Source organism: Corvus brachyrhynchos, unplaced genomic scaffold (assembly GCF_000691975.1).
Source record: "Corvus brachyrhynchos isolate BGI_N302 unplaced genomic scaffold, ASM69197v1 scaffold162, whole genome shotgun sequence".
Taxonomy (NCBI): Eukaryota; Metazoa; Chordata; class Aves; order Passeriformes; family Corvidae; genus Corvus; species Corvus brachyrhynchos.
Genome location: NW_008236696.1, coordinates 705,382 through 726,997, shown reverse-complemented (window position 1 = coordinate 726,997; position 21,616 = coordinate 705,382). Strand labels below are relative to the sequence as shown.

The window sequence follows — 21,616 nt, the reverse complement described above, 5'->3', positions numbered from 1 at the left end:
TGTCCATCTGCTGGAGCGCTGAGAGTAGGTTGTGGGCAGGGAAAAGGGAATAAACTCTATCTTTCGTTGCCTGGTTTTAAGTAAACCCTCTAGAACATAGCTAAAGTACTTCTGGCACTGTCTGCAAAACTTTAGCAAAGATACATAAAAAGCAATATTATTTTTTATCTGGGGTGAAGGAGAAAAGTGCTGGATTTAGCTTTCCCTTTCAAACACAAAGGCCCATTTCTTCTCTTTCATGGAGCTGGCATCTTTTTGATGCTGTCACTGGAAGCAGGACATTGGGAACTGCACAACATGACTAAGAGCAGCAGAACACGGCCTCTTACCCTTTGCTGAAATCATAGGGAAGGTGAGGTTTCCTCTTGTTGGGGAACTTCTCCAGCTACCACCAATTAGCTCTCCAAACCATTTATTCGTTCCCTGTGTCACTCTCTCTGGTTTCTAATTAAATGCTGCAAGCTGTGGCATCTTTCTGCTGTTGGGAGCAGTAGTTTGATGTACTGCCTCAGCACAGCCCCCTTGGGAATCTCCCAGAAAGACTCCTCTTGCCTCCATCCCATTTTATCTTCTGCTTAGTCCCACTTTTAACACAATTCAGGTACTTTGCTGCCTATATTGAAGGCCCACCTTTGCTGGCTCCACAGATAGATTTGTGCTGATACTTAATGAGCCTACCATGGGTCTTGCTATAGTTTAGCAATTTCCATACCCAACCCATGCATGCTAATTTAACAGAAATACTGAGACTTTGTTTTCCTGTGGGAACAATGAAAAGACAAGTCTGGTGCTCAGCCTACAATTTCTGGAGGCTGTGCAAAGCTTATTTGGATATTTCCTGAGGTTTTTGCATTATATCCCATACTGCCCTTGTTTTTATGCTTTTTGGTCTCAAGTCTTCTCTCTCAGGAGCTTGATCACCATAGCTGAGCCCTCCTCATGCTGTGCCCCTCTTTACTTTTCATACCTTTCCTTTATGCACACATTTTCCCACCTCACTTGTTTTCACAGGGTGACCCCAAGACCCTGCAGAAGTGGGATAAAGCTTTAAGGTGAGGCTGTGGCCTCTCCCCTTGTGGTCATGTCCCTGCATCCCCTTGTTAAGGGACTGGCCTGTTGGTGATGACAAAGCTCTGGGTGAGGACCCAGCCTGTGCTGCATCTCTCACAGCTTCCCTAGAGCACAGTCAGGGATTTCTCTTGAGGCTAAATGGAACAGTCTGAGCAGATAGTCCTGCCAAGATGCATGGATGCACATTCCCTTCTGCTGCCCCTTCTACTCATCTTCCTGTTGTCCAGGCTTATCCACTGGAAGTTAACTTGGGAATGTAGCTTGGTGCTGTCCCAGACCTGCCCTGTTTATCCAGGCACATCTCTTATAATCAAGGACTATTTGGCTGTTTTGGAGATCATGTTGGGAGCCTCTGGTGATCCAGCCAGGGATGTGGCATTAACACTCTGAGCTGTGGTCCTGTAATTAGCGGCTCCCTCTGTTACTGACTGTTCTGTTAGGGACCAATATTTGCTAAACAAGGTGTTGAAGACAGCCAGGGACAACTTGGTCAGCTGAAGGATGGGTTTGGGCAGGAATATACCACACATGACCCTGCAGAAAGGAGGGGACAGGTTTAATCAGACGTTTCCCACATGGCGGCTGGCCCCTGTGGTGCTTTCCCACTGTTCAGAGCTTCCCAGGAACTCAGGGCTCAGCTGTGCATCACAATCTGTTCTGTTCTCTGCCACAGCCAAGGCCCGCATCAGCTCCTCCTTCAGTCACCGTGGCTTTTATCCTGCTCTCACTTTGAAGTGATGTATTAAAACATTAGCAGCCTTCTACTGGGACTGCACAGACACTGCTAAGGATGTTTCCTGTTTTGGGCAATCTTGAGTTCAATTAGAGATGGTCTGTACTTGAGCAATGATGAGTTCCTGAAGGGTTTTGCTGCTTTTTCGCCCTTTCTGCCTAGTAGTGGAACCAGTAGGGCCCGCACAGACAGAGAGTCCCAAGAGCATCTTCTGCTGTGCTGGTGCTACGAGGTGCGAGTGAGGAGATGCTGGCAGTGGGAAATCAAGCACCTTTCTCCTTCCCAATACCCAGACATCCCCATTTGATGGCTCTCCTGCCTTCTCCTCCACACCAGCTTGGACATCCTCCACAATCAGCTGCACATTAGGGCCTGGCACTGTGCCGGGGAGCAGCAGGAGCGCTCGGCGGCAGCTCCATCTCCGCCTGTCGCTGTTGCTGCCAAGGTTTGGCTGATGAGGAGATGGACTGGAGCAGCCTGGGACCCAGCACCTGTGCTGCTGCTCGCTTTCCAGAAGGAATTCTCCTTCCCACCCTGCTCCCCTTCCCATCCCTGTGTCCTCTTCCTTGGGCACTGCTGAGCTGAGCTCTGCACAGCCTCTGCTGGCTGGTGGGCAGTGCCTGTGGAGGTTGTGGTGACCTTCTAGGACACAGCAGTAGCTCAGGTGGCCCCTCATGAACTTAAAAAGGAAACAGTCTGTAACACAAATTTCTTACCTAGATTTTACTCTGTGTCATGCTCAGTCTCTGAAAAGGATTCATTTTTATTCATATAATGGCTCTTCTGTTTCATATTTACTTACTTAAGAAAGAGCTGTGGTTCTTTCCAAGCAAACCTGTTGTAAAGATTGCCTTTTAACGTGGCATCATCCACGGTGGAATAGAGACATGCTCAGGGTATTTAACACTTTAATGACACATAAATAAAATATACATCAGATCTCGAGGTATCAAAAATTCTGCATAGCATATGCTACCTGAATATCAATGCACAGCCTAACTGCAGGATGGCACAGCTGGGTGAGCTGAAACCACTGTGTTCCCATCAAGGGTAGCTGAAAGCAGTGGGCTTTGGGTTGATGTTCTCTCTCAGTAACAGAGGATTTTCCCCTCCCATACGTGACAATGTGCCAGACTCAGTAAATCCAGATCAAAGCCAGCCATTTTCTGGCTGCCATGTTTATTCTTTTATTCAGATCAAAGAAAACCACTCATTGTGGTGCTTATAACAGTGAAGGAAAATCGTCCCCTTGCTTAAAGATCCATTTGAGAAGAAGCAAGAGCTTCTTATGAGTCATCTTCTAGGAACATCTCTCTGAAGTGTGCTGCCTTTTCTTTATTTTTTCTTTTTAATTTCTTTATTTTTCCACTTCGTATTCAGAAATTAATTAAACGTATAAATACAAATAGTCCTTTTCGTGCCTTTAAAATGCATTTATTGCACAGTTTGTTGGATAACTTGGATTCCATGATCACAGAATCACTTAGGTTGGAAAAGACCTCCAAGATCATCAAGTCCAACCTGTGACTGATCACCACCTTTTGATCAAACAATAGATATGATATACCTAAAGAGAAAAGAGCTTTCTGTATGTTTATGCATACCCTGGATTTCCATTGGAAATGGGTTCTTTGGGGCACTGACCCCTCTGCCGTGCCCCACAGGTGGAGGAGCGCTCCCGGCTCAATCGCCAGAGCTCGCCGGCCATGCCCCACAAGGTGGCCAACAGGATTTCTGACCCCAACCTGCCTCCTCGGTCAGAGTCCTTCAGCATCAGCGGCGTGCAGCCAGCCCGGACCCCACCCCTGCTCCGACCCGTGGACCCGCAGGTAATGGTGCTCCCCCGTTGCCAGGATGCTGGGGGTGCTGGTAAGGAAACAAGGAAGAGTGGATGGAAGGGAAATAGCGTCTGGCTCCCTGGTTTCTCAGCCTTAAGCATATTCATGAGTAAGAGCAGCATCTACATGCATGAGTGTATTCCTCTCGTCACCTCCATGTGTTAGTAGCATCATGCTGGTTTATACCTTCCTTTGAAGCATCACGTACTGGTTACTGCTAGAAACAAGCTGGAGGACCAGGAGGAACTGCTGCTCTGGTCCAGTGCAGCTGTTGCTCTGATCCTCTTTGGATCTGGTTTATGTAAAGGACTAAAACCGCAGCACCTGGTACAAAAGACCCGGGATGCTTTGATGCTGAGGATCATCAGAAAGAGGTTTTGCTTTCTTTGCCGCTTTGATTCAAGGTTTTGTTTTGGTTTTCCATTGAGTTGACATCAGTCACAAACACATCTGGAGAGGGCATAGATCACCGTGACTGTCACAGAGGAGGGGCATCGTTATTTTAGAAGTTTCTCCCAGCCATGAGGTCTGCAAGTACTCGGCCACCACAAGCTGTAGGAGTGTCAGTGCTGGCTCTGGCCAAGCCCCTGGAATTGCTCCCACAGATCCACAGATTCCAGCAGGGATTTCAGAGGGAAGTACAAAGCCTTTGCTCCAAGTTCAGTTGGGCTTTCTATGGAATATTTGTGAACTAAGTGCCAGCCACATGTGCAATACAATGCCAGCTTTAAACAAAAATGTGCAGGAAGGCCCTGAAACATACTTTTTTTGCCCAACATACATGGTCCGTATGCACTGGGAAGTGAGCAAAACCCCGCTTCACTGTCATCCCTCTGACTGACCAAATATTTTTCAGTGACCTTCTTGGCGTCCTGTACCATCAGTAGCTACAAAAGACTTTTGTTTGGCAATAAAATCCTAGTGAAAGAGTTGCTTGAAGGCCAGAGCCCCGTGTCAGGGTGTGTGTGCATACATGTGTACCCGTGAGTCACGGACGCGTACAGAGATACACGTGTAGAAATTTCAAATGGAAGTCATAACCCTGCTGTATCAAAGGAGTGCAGCTTCACAGAGTCCTGGGAAGAAGCTCTGATTTCACAAACTGTAACCTTGTGATTTTCTCAGATTTCCCAGAGCAGATGTCAGTATTCCTTAAACTTGAAACCTGTAGAGCTGATCCATGGGATAAGGGCCACCGAGACCTGTAGAAATTCATGCCTCAGGATATTTTTTTAAGCTATCTATGCCTCACAATTCCTGATGATTTTTAAAAATCAATTATTATTTCTTATGTTTCCTTCTTTTTTTTTTTTTCTCCTTCATTTTTAACATGGAAAATCCATGCCAGACCTCATTAGCACAACCACAGAGGTGCAGGTGTAGGATCTGGACTTCGGGCCAGCAGCAGCAGAGCCTGGGGAGGGCACGGTGTGTGCGGGAGCGTGATTTTTAACAGATCTTGCGTTGAAGTGATGTAAGTCAGAAGTTCCTGAAACCAAGGCAGTGCTGATCTCAGACCAAGGGGGCTTTTCAGTGCATCCAAAGTGCTAATCAATTTTTTTTTTAAATCAAATTTTTAAATCTTTTTTTATTCCTTTTTTTTTTTTCCCCCCTCCATTTTGACTGATAGTTCTGTTTTGACTTGGTGCTTAGATTCCACATCTGGTCACTGTGAAATCCCAAGGAAGCTCCTTGTCTGGGTCTCAGTCACTGCATGAACAGCCTGCAAAGGGACTGGCTGGGTTTCAGGAGGCTCTGACGGTGACCTCTCACCGCACTGAGATGCCAAGGCAGAACTCGGACCCCACCTCAGAAAACCCTCCTCTGCCCCCTCGCATTGAAAAGTTTGACCGAAGTTCTTGGTTACGGCAGGAGGAAGACATTCCACCAAAGGTAACACAATCGCTCCTCACTTTCAGCACGTCAGAGGCAGTCCCAGAGCTGAGTCCCTCTGGCAAAGCAGAGTGGGCAGGACTGAGCCCATGCCGAGGTTCTGCAGCGGGTGCTGACCTGCCCAGGGGCTGCATTTCCTGAGGCAGGGGTTTGCAGGACGTGCTGGGAGCTGCTCTTGCCTGCAGAATGGCTGCAAAACAGCGCTGCCCTCCAGCAAAGAAAGTTCTCGAGCCCGCACAGAGGCCAAAACAAATTAATCTCTTCTTTCCCTTGGATAAAAAACAACCTTCTACTTAAATGGAATTATAGGAACATAAAATTTGTCATACTCAATAAGACAGGTCCTTTTTAGTCCAGTACCATGCCTCCAGTTGCAATCAATATTTGATGGAAGACTTGTAAGGGCTCCAGCAGCTTTATACATTCATTGACATTTTGACAGTGTCTGGCAGTACCTCTTTAATTAGGATTCTTCTGGACCAGTATTTCAATCGTGTTGTTTATACACCTTCACTTTGGAAGAATTATAACTTGGCCATTAAAGTTCCCCTTAAAGTGAATCAGTGCTAGGCTGGGAGGATTTCTACAGAGGAGAAATGATTATAAATTGATTAGTGGCAGGGCAGCAGTATTTGTCCCTGAGTGAGAGGCAATTTTTCTGTGTATTTACAAAGTGAGTGACTTGCCTTTTTACGAGCAAAGTCACAGTTACCAGGTAAGCCTCCCTTGTTCAAGGGATCTATGGTGGTGTCTTGGGTGTTAATAATGCTCCTATTTCTGCTGTCACCAAGCAAGAGGGGACGTCAGGGCTCTGCTGAAGGAATAGCAAGCCAACAGCTCTTGGAACTGTCTGTGTGCTTGGCTCCTCCATAGTGCAGGAGGGTGGCTGCCTGATTTTAACCTAATTAAGAAAAAGCCCCTGCAATTTAATGTTGGCTTTTGCCATGAGTCCTTTGAGGACACTCAGCCACAGTGATGCCCTATGTGGTGAGACCGTGGCTCCTGGGAGAAAAGCTGTTCTCCAGCACGATGCAGTATTTTCCCCCTTGGCTGAGGGAACATGGACTCTGGAAGGGGTCCCCACCAGATCACATTTAGGGCTGTTGTGTTGGCAGTACCACCCCTGAGGAACCTGACTTGACGCTGGACTGCCTGAGGTGGGTTCGATGTGTTTGCAAGCAGGAACGAAAGGACTGCCCCGAGAGGCAGGACCGGCTGTCTCCGTGGTCCGGGGTCTTGTTTCTGCCAGTGCTTATGGCTGGATGCTTCAGAGGAAGGTGGAAAACTCCCCAGGTCCTGACTGCAGAGTACCCTACCTGGAGGGGAGACTGCTTTGTACTGAGACAAGCTGCAGCTGGTGATGCTGCAGAGTCTAAAGCATCGCCAGCTCACTAAATCTTTTTTTATCTTACCTAATGCAACCGTGTGTTTATTCTCAAAAAAAGCCAAGCCTAATCCTTTTTCTTGCTGATCCTGACAAGCCCTTGGCCTCTCTATTACCTGGTGCAAGGTATTGCACGGTGAGTATTGTCGTGCCTCTCCACATCACCTGAGGTGCTGAGGGATGAGGCCACTGCACCTGTGGCCATGCAGTGATGCCCAAGCTCCCATGAGATGGGGCAGAGCTCCAGGGTTACCTGTCACAGCCCCTGTAGGCTGTGCTTGGCTTTGGGTGTTTGTGCTGAGCTCTTCTGCCAGCAGCAAGGTTTTGGCAGCAGCATCTGAAGCTCAATGAAGGTCAAAGTGTTTAATCACAGTGTTAGGTGGGTCAGTCTGGATCTTCCCACTGTCAACCCTCTTGTTTGTCCACCAGTCAACACCTTCTGTCTGCTGGCATGTGTCATATCTGAGCTAGATAGAAAACCTCCGTTGTGGCTGTGAAATGCACTTCAGTCTGAATTTTACCTTAAAAATTACTTTCATGGGTTTTGTTAGATTTAGATTATATATATTTGTGTGTGTGTATGTGCATACATTTCTTTTCGAAGAAGTTCCCTGTTTGGTGGTAGCCAGGCTGCTCTGGGGGCTCCTGTGCCAGGAGCATCCCTGAGGGCACCTTTGCAGCTTGCTGCTGCCTCACACTCCAGCGATTCCTTCTAAAAGCTGAGAGCCTTGTATTGCCCTAAATACTGCCTTTCTCTCTGTGGGAAATCAGTTGTAAATCTGCCTTAAGGCAGTGCTGGAAGGTGATCTTGTGATGGCTCAGGTGTGTGAGCAGCCCAGACTGGGTGACTGCAAATGTCTCCATTCTCTTCCAGGTGCCTCAACGAACCACTTCCATATCCCCTGCCCTGGCAAGGAAGAACTCCCCAGGCAACGGCAGCGCCCTGGGGCCCCGGCTGGGCTCCCAGCCCATTCGGGCAAGGTATGGACATGGAGGGATGGGCAGGGGTGATCCCAGTGTGCCACTGCTGCGCTGCCCCCGGCACCGCCCCGCTGGGAGCCCAGACGTGGGCTGGGGTCTAGCCCTGCTTTAGCTGACTGGAACACCACGACATTTGCAAGGCTTCTCTTGTCTCTGGGATGAATTTTTGCATCCATTAGTGTTTTGTACTGACAAGGCTGCGAGCACTGGGATGACTGGAGGCTTTGCTCCCTTGGCTGAATGCATTCATGGACATTGTGGGGTTTGGAGGTGGATGCTGTGGAGTCAAAAGGTCCTGCTTCTCACCCCTTGCATATCAGTGGATCCCTATAAGCCAGTGGGGAGGTCTCAGTCATACATTCCATACATTTCTCATGCATCAGAGCGGTTTTTCACAGATAATGACTGAGGAATGTGCTGCAGGACAGACACTCATACAGCTTGCTGAGATCTTCTCTAGATGTAGATCAAGGATTAAATACCTTTCAGCTTCCCAGGACTCAGGCCTTTAGCTTAGCCAGATCCAGCTCTCTGGCACAGCAGTGAGCACCCGAGGAAGGTGCTGCGTTGCCCCACGGTCCCATCTCTGCCCTGTCACAGCTATCCCTGGGCATGTTTAAAACGAGCAGGGGAGCTGACAGGCTCTGCTCAGAGCTGGATGGAAAAAACACAGCTTAGTCATGCGAGAGCTTGTCTCTGCTTCACAGAACGAGACCTCAGACGGGCAGATCCTGGGAGAAATGCAAGTTCCAATTAGCCTTGCATGATGGAGCTCCTTGGTTTCTTCTTCCTGCCTTGTCCTCAGAGGGTGAGGTCAAAAAGTGAATGCGGGGATGTTCATCGTTGTGCTGTCACCAGTTTGAGCAGACGCCTCCCTTTCCAGCTCAGTGCCCTCCCTGTGCCTCAGCAAACTCACAGGCAGCAGCCCCGAGTCGCTGGCAGGGGCAGCAGTAGGAGGAAGAGTATTTCTTCTTGTTCTGTTTTTTTTTTTAATTAGATAAAAAGCATATCATGGATTGTTGGTCTTCTTTGCCAAAGGCTGAAACATTTTGAATTCTTGAAAACGTTGTTCTTTTAATTAGCTGTTGCTTGAAGGACAGTTTAAAATGCAGAGGGATATTGGACTGTGTAGTCCTTGTAAGGGATGATGGTATTGGAAGTAAAAGGGATAATGGGAGTCAGGGATTCAAGTTCAAGGTTGCCCAGTGTTTCCTGCAGCCTCACTGTGCCAGTTCTGGTCAGTGCAGGTAAATACATGAGTTGCCAAAGTTTTCAAATATGCTTCATCAGTTAATTTAGTCACATGGCATGAACTGGAGGCCTTCAGTTTGATGAAAATTGGAAATTATTAGGACGCTACCACACGTCCATTAAACTTAAGTATTCACTGAAATAATTTCATGCTTCATGTCTCTCACAGTAATGTAATATTTTTCTTTTTTCCCCCCTCTCTCCTATTGGTTCTTGATTCTCCACATGCATAAATGTAAATATTACCAAAAAATCTCTTCTTTTATTTGTCACCCTGTTGTGACAAATGAGGGAGTATTTACTGTACATTTTAAAGAGGACTTGGAATAAGATCATTTCCAGAAATATTGTATAAAATCAAATTGCCTAACTCTGCATGAACATCTCTTCTGATGTCATTTCAATGCCAAGTAAGAATTCATTTCCTAAAGGCATCTGATACCCAGAGAGATATTAGTCACTCTTTGTGTATCAAGGGCACTTTTTATTCTAGATTTATCTGTGTTCACAAGGGTGAGAGAAATCAAGGAGGAAAAGTGGATATCTGATGCAAGTTTGAAGTGAAGCCATGAAAATTGGAGACACTGAATAAGTGGTACAAGTGGTCTGCAGCCTTGTTGCAAACTTTAGATCCTTGCTTTGCTGCAGTCTTTGTCTAACAGCATGTCGAAAATTCCTGCTTTTATGAAGAATATTGGTGGCTACTTAGGTAACTCCAGCTTTGCAAATCTACAGACAGGGAATCCAGAGCAAAGAATCTTTCAGCTGTTGCCACATTTGACAAAATAAGAGAAGAAAGCTTCTCTAGGCAATTTTTTTTTTGTCATGGTTGTAGTGCACCCAAAATTGGTGGCCTCAGCCCTGTCTCCTCCAGCTGAGGAGGACTCTCCTGGCCTTTGCAGCTGCCCCCATCAGTGTGGGAAGTGTCTGGAGCCCTGGGGGTGGGTGTGACCCTGGCTGATGTGCCCCCTCTTGTTTTGTCCTCCCACAGCAACCCAGACCTGAGGAGGACAGAGACCATCGTGGAGAGCCCCTTGCAGAGGACCAGCAGCGGCAGCTCCTCCAGCTCCAGCACTCCCAGCTCCCAGCCCAGCTCCCAGGGTGGATCCCAGCCCGGCTCCCAGGCTGGCTCCAGCGAGCGCAACAGAGTCAGAGGTGAGCTTGGAAGCATCTCTCAGCACCGGGCACACTTTGTGAGGCTTCCTGACAAGCAGGAAGGGCAAGAGGTCTGTGATCTCATGCTTGTTTTTTAAAAAATTTAAAAAATCAAAGGATCCATCATGTCTGCTGTGCTTTTGTGACCTGCTGGCCTCCTTGCAAACAGAGTTGCCAACAGCCCCTTTTCCCTAGAGGCTGATGTAGGATGGCCACGGCATCGCACTGACAAGTAGCCTGTACAAAAGGAGATGGGGGTTATGCTTTAAGGTAAACAAAAAAAAACAACCAGTGTGCTTCCTGTCTTCATCCACCCAGGTGCACCTCTTCTGACGTGGTATCTTTGGGAGTGTGTTTCACTTTTAATTGATATATAATTTTTTTTGGAGCTTCATCTTTGTGCCTGAGATGGGATCAGAGGAGTGACGTAGCCTATAAGAAGCTTTCTCTCAAATGCTTTTGCCAGGCAGCAATGCTGGCATGGGGTTTATGTTTGTAGCCACATTGATCCCTCCCTTCCTAGAGCTCCTCTTAAAGATACTCCATTCCCCTGTTTAATGGCAGTGAAGTTGCCACAGCCCGTACACCGCACACATCTGCATTCAGGCACAGTCCCACACTTCCAGTCCCCAGGGCTGAAGAGCATTAAGACAAATGCTGCCTCCATGCTTTGACCATTTTACAACTTGGCCATAAGATGATGTGTCTGTTGTTGAAACCATCACTCCTCTAGATAGTCAATAAAAGGAGTTTGTAACCCATTGTCATTTTGGGTTTGGTTTTGTTTTTACTAATGAGGAATCCTGTGACAAATAATGTCCTAGCAATGTCAAATACTGCAGAGCTTTTCATTTACCACATGCCCTGCTCTTCTGCAAAGTAAATTTCTTTCTTTAGTAGAAAAGGAGCAGTAACTCTGCAAGAGGGCTGTCAGTGGAGGCTGGGCAGGATTATGACTTCTCTTGCTCTGTTGGTGGAGAAGCAGAAAGGAGCCAGGAGGGTTTTTCAAGACAGCAGAAGCAAAGTGATGATGAAGCCCCTGCGCCCACTTGTCCCAGCTGACAGGATGCAGTGGTGGCTTTCGGCAGCATTTTAATTCCCACTCTCTCCACTTGCCTCTCACCCAGGGAATGCCAAGCCCGAAGGGTCTCCTGTGCTCTCCCATGAGCCCGCCAAGGTCAAGCAGGAGGACAACAGGGACGTGACGCGACCGAGCCGACCCGCTGTGAGTCCTCAGTTACTTCCCGTGGGAATGCTGCCAGCCAGCTTGGCCGCGTTTCCCTTCGGTGCGGTGGCACAACTGCGGGGACCCCAAAAACGAGGCTAATACTGCTGCTGCTCCAGCAGAGAGACTGGAAAGCAGCAGTATGGCGAGAGCCCCTGGGAGATTTGAATGCTTAAGAGAGTGCATGAGTTTTTACCAGGAGCCCAAGCCTAGGGGAAAGCACTTAAGCCTGTGTTTCCAGGCGAAGCAGAGGCTTAAGGGCTTTGCTAGCTTGGGTGCGGCAGTGGCCGATGGCACATTGTTGTGTTCCGTGCTGCATGTCCCCTGCAGCACCCGCGGAGGGATGCTCTGCTCAGGAAGGCTGGGGAACCAACCAGCCCCTGACAGCCTTCCCAGCTTTAAACGCCACCTGGTAGTGGTCTCTGTACACTCCCCTTCTAATAGTCTGAGCAAAATCTCATCCGAAGTGTTTCCTCCTGGTTTAATGCTGTTGACATTTGTATCTTAAAACTGCAGAGTCGGCCTAATAACGATATGAATTTCCACTGCTTCTCTATTTTAATGTGTATTAATGTTTTGTTGATGATGTTTTTTTTTTCTCTACACTCCACAGCATTGAGCTAACAATTCTAATTTTATTTCTAACCTGCTTGCCCTTCCTCTGGCTTTTTCCTGTCCCGATCTGTTTCCTCTGATGCTGATTATTCTTCCTTTACCCACAGAGCTATAAGAAAGCTATAGATGAGGTTAGTGATATCTTTTCTCAGTGGGTCATGCCTATGCAAGGTTGACTAGTTAGTGCTTAATTCCGAGCTGGGTTTTCTTGGTGCTGGCGTTGATAAAGGCGGCGATGCGATCTCGGGTCGGACGGGAGAGCGAACCGGTGGCGTTCCAGCGTCGGGAGCCCGCCCGCGGGGAGGGGACAGCACTGCTGGTGTGCTCTGCTCAGCCCTGGGCTGCCCAAAACCCCCTGGCCACACCATTTGCATGGAGGCCAGGGCAGAGGCATCCCGGCGTTCACATGGGGGAGCACGTGGTGCTGCCGTTGTTCGGCGTGTTGGAAGGAGAAGGAGCGAGAGCGGAGGTTTCTCCTGCCGGTGCAGGAGGTTGGGCAGCCTGGACCCCTCACCACATTCTGCTCTCAGCCACAGCCCCCGGCCACCCGCTGATTTCAGTGGGGCCATCAAGTGCTGTTTGAAATGTTCTTCTAAGCCTAATTTGAATGAAGGCACCTGGACAACAGAGCAGTGGAAATACAGTGGGTTGTTCATTCTCATGGACCAGCATCCACTGCAAAGCCAGAGTCAGCAGAGCCATCTTGGATCTTGATGCTGGCAGTGCTGGTCCTCATTCATCTGCTTAAAAAATGAGAGTCCTGAAGTACACCTTTTTCATGTATGATAATATTTTAAATGTGCATCTGGCAGTGGTGAGTGTTTAAACATTCATGGGAAAAGACCCAGCATTGCTGATTTAGCATTTCACTTGCCTCACACATGCATCCCTGTGCACACTGCTGATACTGGTAACTGCAGGGCTGTAGTGGAAAGCACTGGTTTCAGCAGCCTCTCCTGCAGCCTCTTTTCTCTAAAAATAGAAGATACGAAAGAAGGAAGATGTGCTGGTTAGTTAACTTGTTCTCTTGGATAAAATATGAGCAATACATTTTGTTTAATGAGGTGCTTTGTTAAGAAAAAAGCACATAAATCAGTGTCTAAATAGAGGCAGCGTGTGTGCTAAATTCAAACTGAAGGAGCAATGTGATTTTGGAAACCAATCTGACTTGATTCCAGCAAATATTAAATCTAAAGAAGGCTTTGTAATTAAAAGTAATTAAAGAGCACTGTCACTACTAACTTATGTATTATGTCACCCTCAGTAATAACACTTGGAACATGTGTGGAACTACAGAGCACTTTCTCTCCAGTTGTCAGATTGTTTTTGGTCCAAGAGCAACTCGGTGAAGCCGTTTAATCCTACAAAGTGCTCATTACTTACAGAAAATGATAGCATCAAAGAATTAACCATCCTGAGGCAAAGCTTTAACTAGGAAATATGAGTTATCTGATGATATTGTCTGGGAGTATTATTACTCTTGTAACTTCCAAATTAGTTATTAAAAAGTAATTAAGCTGATTTTTAAAATACTTGGCTATTGGCTAGCGATGGCCAAAGAAGGCTGAGAGAGTGCCTTGAAGCACATTAGAAATGAAAGGTGCAAAAGAGAAGTAATTTTCACAGTCCAGTGCTGTGACAGGGAGGAGCTCAGTCCTAGTCCTGCGCTGCAGAAGTCCAGCTGCAGTTTTAAGAGGCTCTTACAGAGTCCTAAAATCCCTTTTAAAGTGAGAGGCTCTAATCCAATTCAAAGGCAAGTGCTCAATAAAGAGCATGTTTGATACTCTAAATGGAAAGCATTGTTAAGCTGCTGAAATTCTTATTTAGGAAAAGAAGCAGTCGTATCACAGAAGCTGCTACAGCGCTAATTAAAATAATTAGTTGTCGTGACTGCAGATTTGACTCTATTTCAATCCCAAACATGTTGGCATCAGAAAGGAGCTCTTGAAATACCGCAGTCTCTCTTTAATCATGATAAAGAGCCTTTCTTTAAAGGTACAGAGAGCATTTGGAGTGATAGAGAATTACAGAATCAGGGAATGGTTTGGGTTGGAAGGGACCTTAAAGTTCATCTTGTTCCCACCCCACCCTGTCCATAAGCAAGGACACCTTCCACTATCCCAGGTTGCTCCAAGCCCCATTCATCCTGGCCTTGAACATTTCCAGGCATGGGGCAGCCACAGCTTCCCTGGGCACCCTGTACCAGGGCTTCACCACAGTCTGAATAAAGAACTTCTTCCAAATATCTAATCTAAACCTACTCTCTGTCAGTATGAAGCCATTTCCCCTTGTCCAGTCACTCCATACCCTTGTCCAAAGTCCCTCTCCAACTCTGTTGGAGCTTCTTTAGGTGCTGGAAGATGCTCTGAAGTCTCCCTGTGGAGCCTTCTCTTCTCCAGACAGAACAACCCATATAAAACCCATCAGAGGTACCTGCTGTGAAACACGGATTGACCAATTTGATTTTTTAAAAAAACAAGGCCTTTTTTGGTGTACTAATACTTATGGGTCTGATGCAAAGCTCCCCAATATCCAGGGGAGTTTGTACATCAGAGGCAGGGCAGACCTGGGAGCAGAATGTGCAGCTGTCACCAGTGGGAGCCTGCCGGGAGGTGTGGGTTATCAGCAACCAAAGCACAGATTGCTTACAAAACATTCCTACCTCACCATTAAAAAATAAACTGGGTTTGCATCTCAGCCATAGAGCTTTTCCATCCTTTTCTCTACATGTCAACAGGATAGATTTTAAGAGCTCCTTTTGCAACCATAATTAATATTGCCGTAGTCGCCCTGCTGGAACGGTAAACTGGAAATGCAGTAAATGAGAGTATGGCCGTAAGACAATTGTGGAATTTAGTCTTTTTCAATGAGTTTCTTTCTCCCTAATCCTTTATCTCTGACCGAATGCACTGATGGCTACCTCGGTCACTAATATAGGGAGAAATGGTAAGACTGACAATTGCGATGCTTTGTTCGTCATGTGCATGTCTTGTGCAACAGAGTTCTCTAACCCATTCTAATTTGAGCTCTCATGCTTTTCTGCCCTACTGCTTCCCCCTGCATTGCTATAAAAGCATGTAAGATAACAAAAAGTCTCTTTTCTACACGGTGCCTGCCATGTTCCTTGTTTTGAAATAGCAGTGTCTATTTTATATGACTGTCGGGTCTGAGACCTCATCAAAGTCATGGTAAACTGAAAAATTATGAGTAGGCTTTGGGACTGCTCCTATCTTTTTTCTTGTTTCAAGACTTTTTTTTTTTTTTTTTTTTTTCCCTTAGCTTGTAGGCTGCCACATTTCACATAAAGTGCTTAATGGGTCCCGCTGAGGGATTTATTTTTTTGTTATTATTATTTTTTGATCGTGTGGCTGACTCAGAGCTGTGACTCCAAAGTCTGGCTGAGCTGGGCGCTTCTCCTCGTGCTCCTCACCGCCTCTCAGCAGCCGCCCGACAGCGGGGACTCACCATGGAAGCAGCTCTTGACGTGGGGATTGCACCACTCCATGGGAGATGCTGTCATTGCTTCCTTCCCAAATGCATTTATTACAGAATAAATACCATTACGGGGTCTCTTTGAGAAGTTTGAAAGAAGAGAAAACCCTGCAGGAGAAATTCTCCGAGCCAATCTTTGAAGTGACGTTGTTTTCCAGTTTACTATGATGGTGACTGAACTTCACCTTTTCCAACAAATATAATTTTGTCGTGTATATACATATAAGTGTGTGTATATATATGCACATACACGTTCCAAAGAGAAAAAGAAGAGGTTGGCTATTGACTTTTCAGTGAGCGTAAACCAGTTTTGTTTTGTTTAATAAATGCTACATGCTACAAACATTGTCTTACGTTTGTCTCATGTTTGTAACGACTCTGTAAAGCTATTTCTTGTTGCTCGTGCTGTTAGCATTGGCTTTTGGAGAGATGTATGTGACGTTCTTCTTGCTCTGAATGTAACAGCCATCGCTTCCTTGTTTCCTTGCCCCCATCCCCTGTAGGATCTGACGGCTTTAGCCAAAGAGTTGCGGGAGCTGCGCATTGAAGAAACCAATCGGCCCCTGAAGAAGGTGACGGACTATTCCTCCTCCAGCGAGGAGTCAGAGAGCAGCGAGGAGGAGGAGGAGGATGGGGAGAATGAGACACATGATGGGACCGTGCCTGTCAGTGACATCCCACGGCTCATGTGAGGAATGCTTTCTTTTGGGGGGACAAACCATGAAACTCCAGGGTGGGTTTTTCTGGAGATGCAACCCCGATGTGTCTTGGCCTGGAGGTGAAACTCTGGTGTGTCTTGGCATGGAGGAGCAGTGGCTGTGATGAAGGATGTGTCCGTGTTTGGTGGCTGGCACTGGGAACAGCGTCATGGTTGCAAGGGATCATGTACTCACATGAGTGTTTTCCCTGTTCCAAACTAGAGAAATTAATGTGAAAAACTGAGCTATTTCCGCTGCATATTCAGTTAATGTTGGCTCAAAGCTGATGGAGCTGTTGCTGCTGATGATCCAGGCAGGTTTTTGGCCAGAGTGGGCACAGCTGACCTCACCAACACCATGGGCCCTGCCCATGGGATGGGTGTGTTAAAGCTCTCCCTGCTCTTGAGTCTGGTCTTGCCCCAAATTAAGCCATGCTAAGTGTCAGTACTTGGTGGCCTGCCCAGTGCCAACTGGTAGAGCCAGGATTGTAATAATCCTGAATCTTTGTCTTGGATTTCTGCCATTGGCTCAGTCAGTGTTGGTGGGTTAAAGTGGTGAAATGACGAGGTCAGCAGACTGTTGTGTCCCATGGGACACTTGTGCTTTTGAGTCTCTCCAGATCAGGGCAGCACAGCTTCAACACTCGCAGGGAGCTGTTGCCATGCAGAGAGAGTTCCTGGAGCATCCCTGCTCAGGCTTCCCACCCAGTGCTTTGCAGGGGCATTTCTGGAGGTCTTTGCCTGGCAGCAGGATCTAAATTCTGCCCCTTTGAATTTGCAGAGGAGCTGTGGGAAGGTTTCAGGGGATCATTTTAATCAGTTAATTTCCATTTTTCCTGCTAAATGAGTTACAGTCGATATAGGCATACCTGGCTTCAGGAACATGGTTTAGCAGTGAGCATGATGGTGCTGGGTGAATGGTTGGACTCAAGGAATTTAGAGGTCTTTTCCAACCTAAACTATTCCTTGATTCTCTGATTCATGGTGGTGGGTAGGGCATGGAGCAGCACAGAATCCCTCTAAGTGGCAGGGAGACCATGTCTCCTTGGGTCAGTGTTATTCAGAGTGCCAAGCTCCTGGATTGGAGCTTCCTTCCAGCAGAAGAATTAAAACAGAGCTCTTGGAATTGGTTGGAGCAAGTCAGGAGGCAGAGGGATGGCTCTGAATGTGCAGCAGTTGGTTGGGCAGTCAGGCGTGCGAGAAGGGGCCTCAAGCTGCTCGTGGAAGAGGAGTTTAATCAGGAGTGGTTAATCTGTGCTGACATCCTTCTTCAGACACCTTGGGTTTGACACAGCACTTCCCAGCGGATAAATGTCTCACTGGGTGCCTTGCAGTCACATGTGGGGGATGACAGGCACAGCAGTGAGCTGGATGCCCCCAGCCCCTGCCAGTCCAATGCCACATGTCCCATAATGTCCTGTCTCTGTCATGTCCCAGAGATGGAGGGTGGAGATGCAGGGGTGTCTGCAGGCAGAGCTGCACTGGCCCATGTCTGGGAAAAAAGAAAGCAAATGCTCTTGAGTTACACCCTTATTTCACAAAAGGGACCTTAACTCGAGTTCAGCCTCAATGTACTGCGGTGGTTTTTTGTCAGAGATTTATTTTTCTGTGTTCAGTGTTTGTCAGTGGAAAGTGGGGCCAAGAGAGATCATCTCATCTTCTGCTGCACCTTCTGAGTGATCTTCATGTCACCCATGTTTAAACTTCCTTGGGTATCCTCCCTGAACATTTGGCTGCTCTTCATTCCAGCTCTATCCAGGTCTCTCCTGCTGCAGGATAAACCTATCCATTGCTTTGTGTCCCAGTGGACAGGAGGGGTTGTTTATTCCCTCCTCCTCTGGAGATACCATTTCTCCATCTGAACACTGATGACTCCCTTCAGCTCCCTCTCCTTGAGCTGTACAAGCCAACTCTTGCCTGTGGCCAGGGAATTCTTGCAGGATGACGTGGAAATCTGGGACCTCAAGGCTACCACAGCCATTCATTCACTGGCTGTACGGTCTCAAAATTAACATAACCTCCTCTGGCCCTGCTTTCTTATTTTAAAACTGGAATAACTCTGCTATTTTCTCATCCTTTGGTGAAAGGCTAATGGTAGGGAGGTGTGAGCTCCTCTCATGAAAGGTGCCATAGGAATATGGCACGCTGTTGTCTGGAGTGCCTTTGTGGTGCTTGTCCAGTTGTAGGTTTGATACGATACAGGTAAGGAGCCAGTCCCACCTTGGGGTCCCCAAGGCTCAGTTCTCACCTTGGAGCAGTAACCCCATGATTAGTGCAGGCTTGTTTTGGCTTTTCACCGACCAGGCTCCCTCACAAGCCTCCGGGCTTGTTGGTGTGCACAGGAGTTAAAGAGTGCATTGCCTCACACTGATGGAAGCAAGTGGTCTGTGTGGCTTTTAAATGCAAAGTAACAGGTCTGATCATCCAGGGGTGCTTGTCATTTGCCTGAGGATTTGTTCAAGTTATATTTAAGCACCCAGGCTGCCAAGAATGTAATAGTAAAGTAATGGGGGCTGCTCAGCACCTGTGACATCCAGTCTCAGGCAGTCCTAAAATTTAATAAATTCCAGCCTCCTTCTTGAGATAGGAGCATGGAAATTTCAAGGTGAAACCACGGGTTAGGGCTACATTTTCACCGGGAAAACAGCAGAAAGCTACAGGATACAACTTGTCCTCCTGCCCACACCTTCTCCAAACCCCACCCCTCCCTTGTTATTTGCCATCAGGTGCTCTGGTGTTCCCTTTTCAGGAGTTGAGATGGGGAATAAAGGGAGTAAATTTTGGGTTTCTGTAGCTTTTTTAAGTAGAAAAAAATGACACAAAGTAGAGCAGGAGTGCCACTCCTTGTTACCTGTTCATCAATACTCCTCTCAGGACACCTTGGGATAAGAAAGAGAATGGTCCCTCTCTTTGGTCTCTGTGCTATATCTGTAGTTTATCAAGCTAACCCTGGTCCTGTATTTCTGGCAGCATCAATCACTTCCCCATACAGCTAAGTGGATATATTTTTCTAACTCTTTTTCCTGGGAGATACAGAGCCTTACCCTTATTGAAATAATACGGTACTAGAGGATTTTTCATCTAGTTTAACAGAGGAAATACTCATCATTAATGCTTTTCCATCCTGTCCCCAGACCAACAGGAATTCCTGGAAGCAACGAGCCGTACAACCTGGGAATGGTGACAACCCATGGGCTAGAGACTTCCCACGCAGATACGTTTAGCAATATTTCAAGGGAAGGGACTTTAATGGTGAGGGAGGTAAGTTGTAAAACAAACACTTCCATGGAGCATCTTCAGGAGGTTTTGCCCATGTAAGCACAAAAACTAACAGTGCTGTGTGTCCGGAACACAAAACACGGAGTAAATTGTGCTCGTTAGCGCTCTCGTTAATGCAATTTGCACTCGGAGCAAATGTGACAAGTGCAAATGTTTCTCAGAACTACAAACAGCAGTGAATGGCAGTGCCAGGGCACGGCGGGGAGGAGGCTCCTGCAAATGGCTCTGCTGTAACCCCACCATTGCTCCAGGCAGCAGGAGTTACCTTCAATTTACAGCATTTAGTTAATTCACTTGGAACTGGCCCGAATTTTCCCCTCTTCTTCCCAGCCTTTGCCGCCTGTGACTGTTAGAGCCGTGCAGTGTTTGTAGAGCATTTGGGGGCTTGTAGCAGAGGCTGGTCCTGCTCCGAGCCCACTGTGGGAGGCATTGGGCATCCCAGATGGATGTGAGCCAGTGCTTTAGAGGTGGGAGCAATGCTGAGGGATGGTACTGCAGGAGTGGGGCAGAGGAGGCACCTTCAGTGGCTGTGGAAGATCTCCCTCAGTGTTTCTTGGTTTCCCAGTAGCTGGAACGCTCTGGTGATGCTGCTGGAAGTGCAGATGGACAGCTGGACTCCTGGTGAGAGGGCAGGAAGCCCTGGTAGGGATGCAGTTAGGGAGCAGGGGAGTCAGTGTCCCACCAGCACATAAGGGTGGTGGATGGGAGAGGAGAAGGAGGGAGGGGAGCTTGGAGTCAGCAATCATAAAGGAGGGATGTTTAGGTCAAATGCAAGCGAGACTTGAGCAACATTTTAGTTCTTAATTCCATTTATCTAAAATATTCACATATGAAGGAAAAAGATGAATGCAACTTTGAAAGAGAGGAAGGAGTTAGCAAAGGAAGTCACTGTTCTCTGCCTTTCTCTATCAGTTTTGGGGGGGGTGGTAGTACAGTCCACCTCATCCCTCACTGGGCTGGAGCTGTTCAGAGCAGGGGTCCCCATGGCTCTGCACCTCCCAGAATCAGGGAGGATGATTGGGTGAGTGGGAGAACAAGGTCCTGTGTAACTGGCAGCTGTTTGTGAAATGAGCTTGTGTTCAGCAGCACAGCAGTGAAACCCATGCTGTGCCAGTGAGGCTGTGTGAGAAATGGGATGCAGAAGGGTTCAAAAGCCATGGGCAAGACAGGCAGCTGGAAAACCCCACTGGGAGGAGAAAGCATGATAAGAAATCCGAACTATAGCCTCGTGCTGGGTGTTTACTGTTTTTCCCCTCCTCACCACCATAGCCATCAGAGGATGGTCTCACTGAGGTTGGTGGGCTTTGGGCAAAGGGCTTTTCACTCTTTGGTGGGATGGCAAAGTGTGGTTGAAGGTGATGGTAATGAGCAATCAAAAGATAAATGTCATCAGGACTAGTCAGGGGCTTGGTGAGCCCAGTTAGAGTTTCCACTAATCCCAGTAAATGGGTAAATCTCTGTGACAATCTCATTGATGTGCTCCAGGTAGGTGAAGTTCATCAAAATGGCAAAGGGAGAAACTTCCCAGTACCTGCCTTGCACAGGGAGGGGATGGAGAGGAAGGGGACCCCCAAGGAAACCCAAGGAGCGGCGTGTGCAGGGCGAGCTGCCGGTGGTTCTGCCACTCCTGCGCTGCTGCTGCTGCTGTTCACTGCTGGTTTGGGTCACAGAAACATGGGACAGGGCTGTGCTGGCACTTGCAGTCAGGCTGCTCTTTGCCATAGCTGTGCAAAGCTGTCCAGGCTAACGCTGATGGAGGGCTCAGATTCTGCTGTCGCCAGGGGCCGGTGGCCGTGTGGGAGGAGAGCTGGCCATGGGGTTTGCACCCACGGGAGCAAGCGCAGAATCTGCCCTACATTCCTTTTCTTCATACAACAGTGATCAGGCTTCTCTCGCTGTTTCGTGGCTAATTACTCTGTATTGACTTTGTCATTAATCCTGTCTTTAATTCTCCTGGAGCGGGGGGTTGGTTTGCTGCTTGCCAGACTGCATGGGGATGGAA

The 21,616-nt window shown here is 47.6% G+C and overlaps 1 protein-coding gene across 9 annotated transcripts in view; it reads left to right on the top strand.

The window, feature by feature from the left end:
* TNIK (TRAF2 and NCK interacting kinase) overlaps nucleotides 1-21,616 on the top strand; it is a 125,135-nt gene that overhangs the window by 90,705 nt on the left and 12,814 nt on the right. For 3 of the 9 annotated variants that reach the window (XM_017726871.1, XM_017726872.1, XM_017726869.1), the window contains 9 exons: nucleotides 3,469-3,633; nucleotides 5,296-5,535; nucleotides 7,794-7,900; nucleotides 10,143-10,306; nucleotides 11,434-11,531; nucleotides 12,254-12,277; nucleotides 15,084-15,092; nucleotides 16,142-16,326; nucleotides 19,470-19,596. In XM_017726871.1, coding sequence (XP_017582360.1) covers nucleotides 3,469-3,633; nucleotides 5,296-5,535; nucleotides 7,794-7,900; nucleotides 10,143-10,306; nucleotides 11,434-11,531; nucleotides 12,254-12,277; nucleotides 15,084-15,092; nucleotides 16,142-16,326; nucleotides 19,470-19,596 — 1,119 coding nt within the window. Of the gene's footprint in view, nucleotides 1-3,468; nucleotides 3,634-5,295; nucleotides 5,536-7,793; nucleotides 7,901-10,142; nucleotides 10,307-11,433; nucleotides 11,532-12,253; nucleotides 12,278-13,918; nucleotides 13,922-15,083; nucleotides 15,093-16,141; nucleotides 16,327-19,469; nucleotides 19,597-21,616 lie in introns of all 9 variants that reach the window. The other 6 variants (XM_008644461.2, XM_008644464.2, XM_008644462.2 and 3 more) reach the window with 4 other exon arrangements.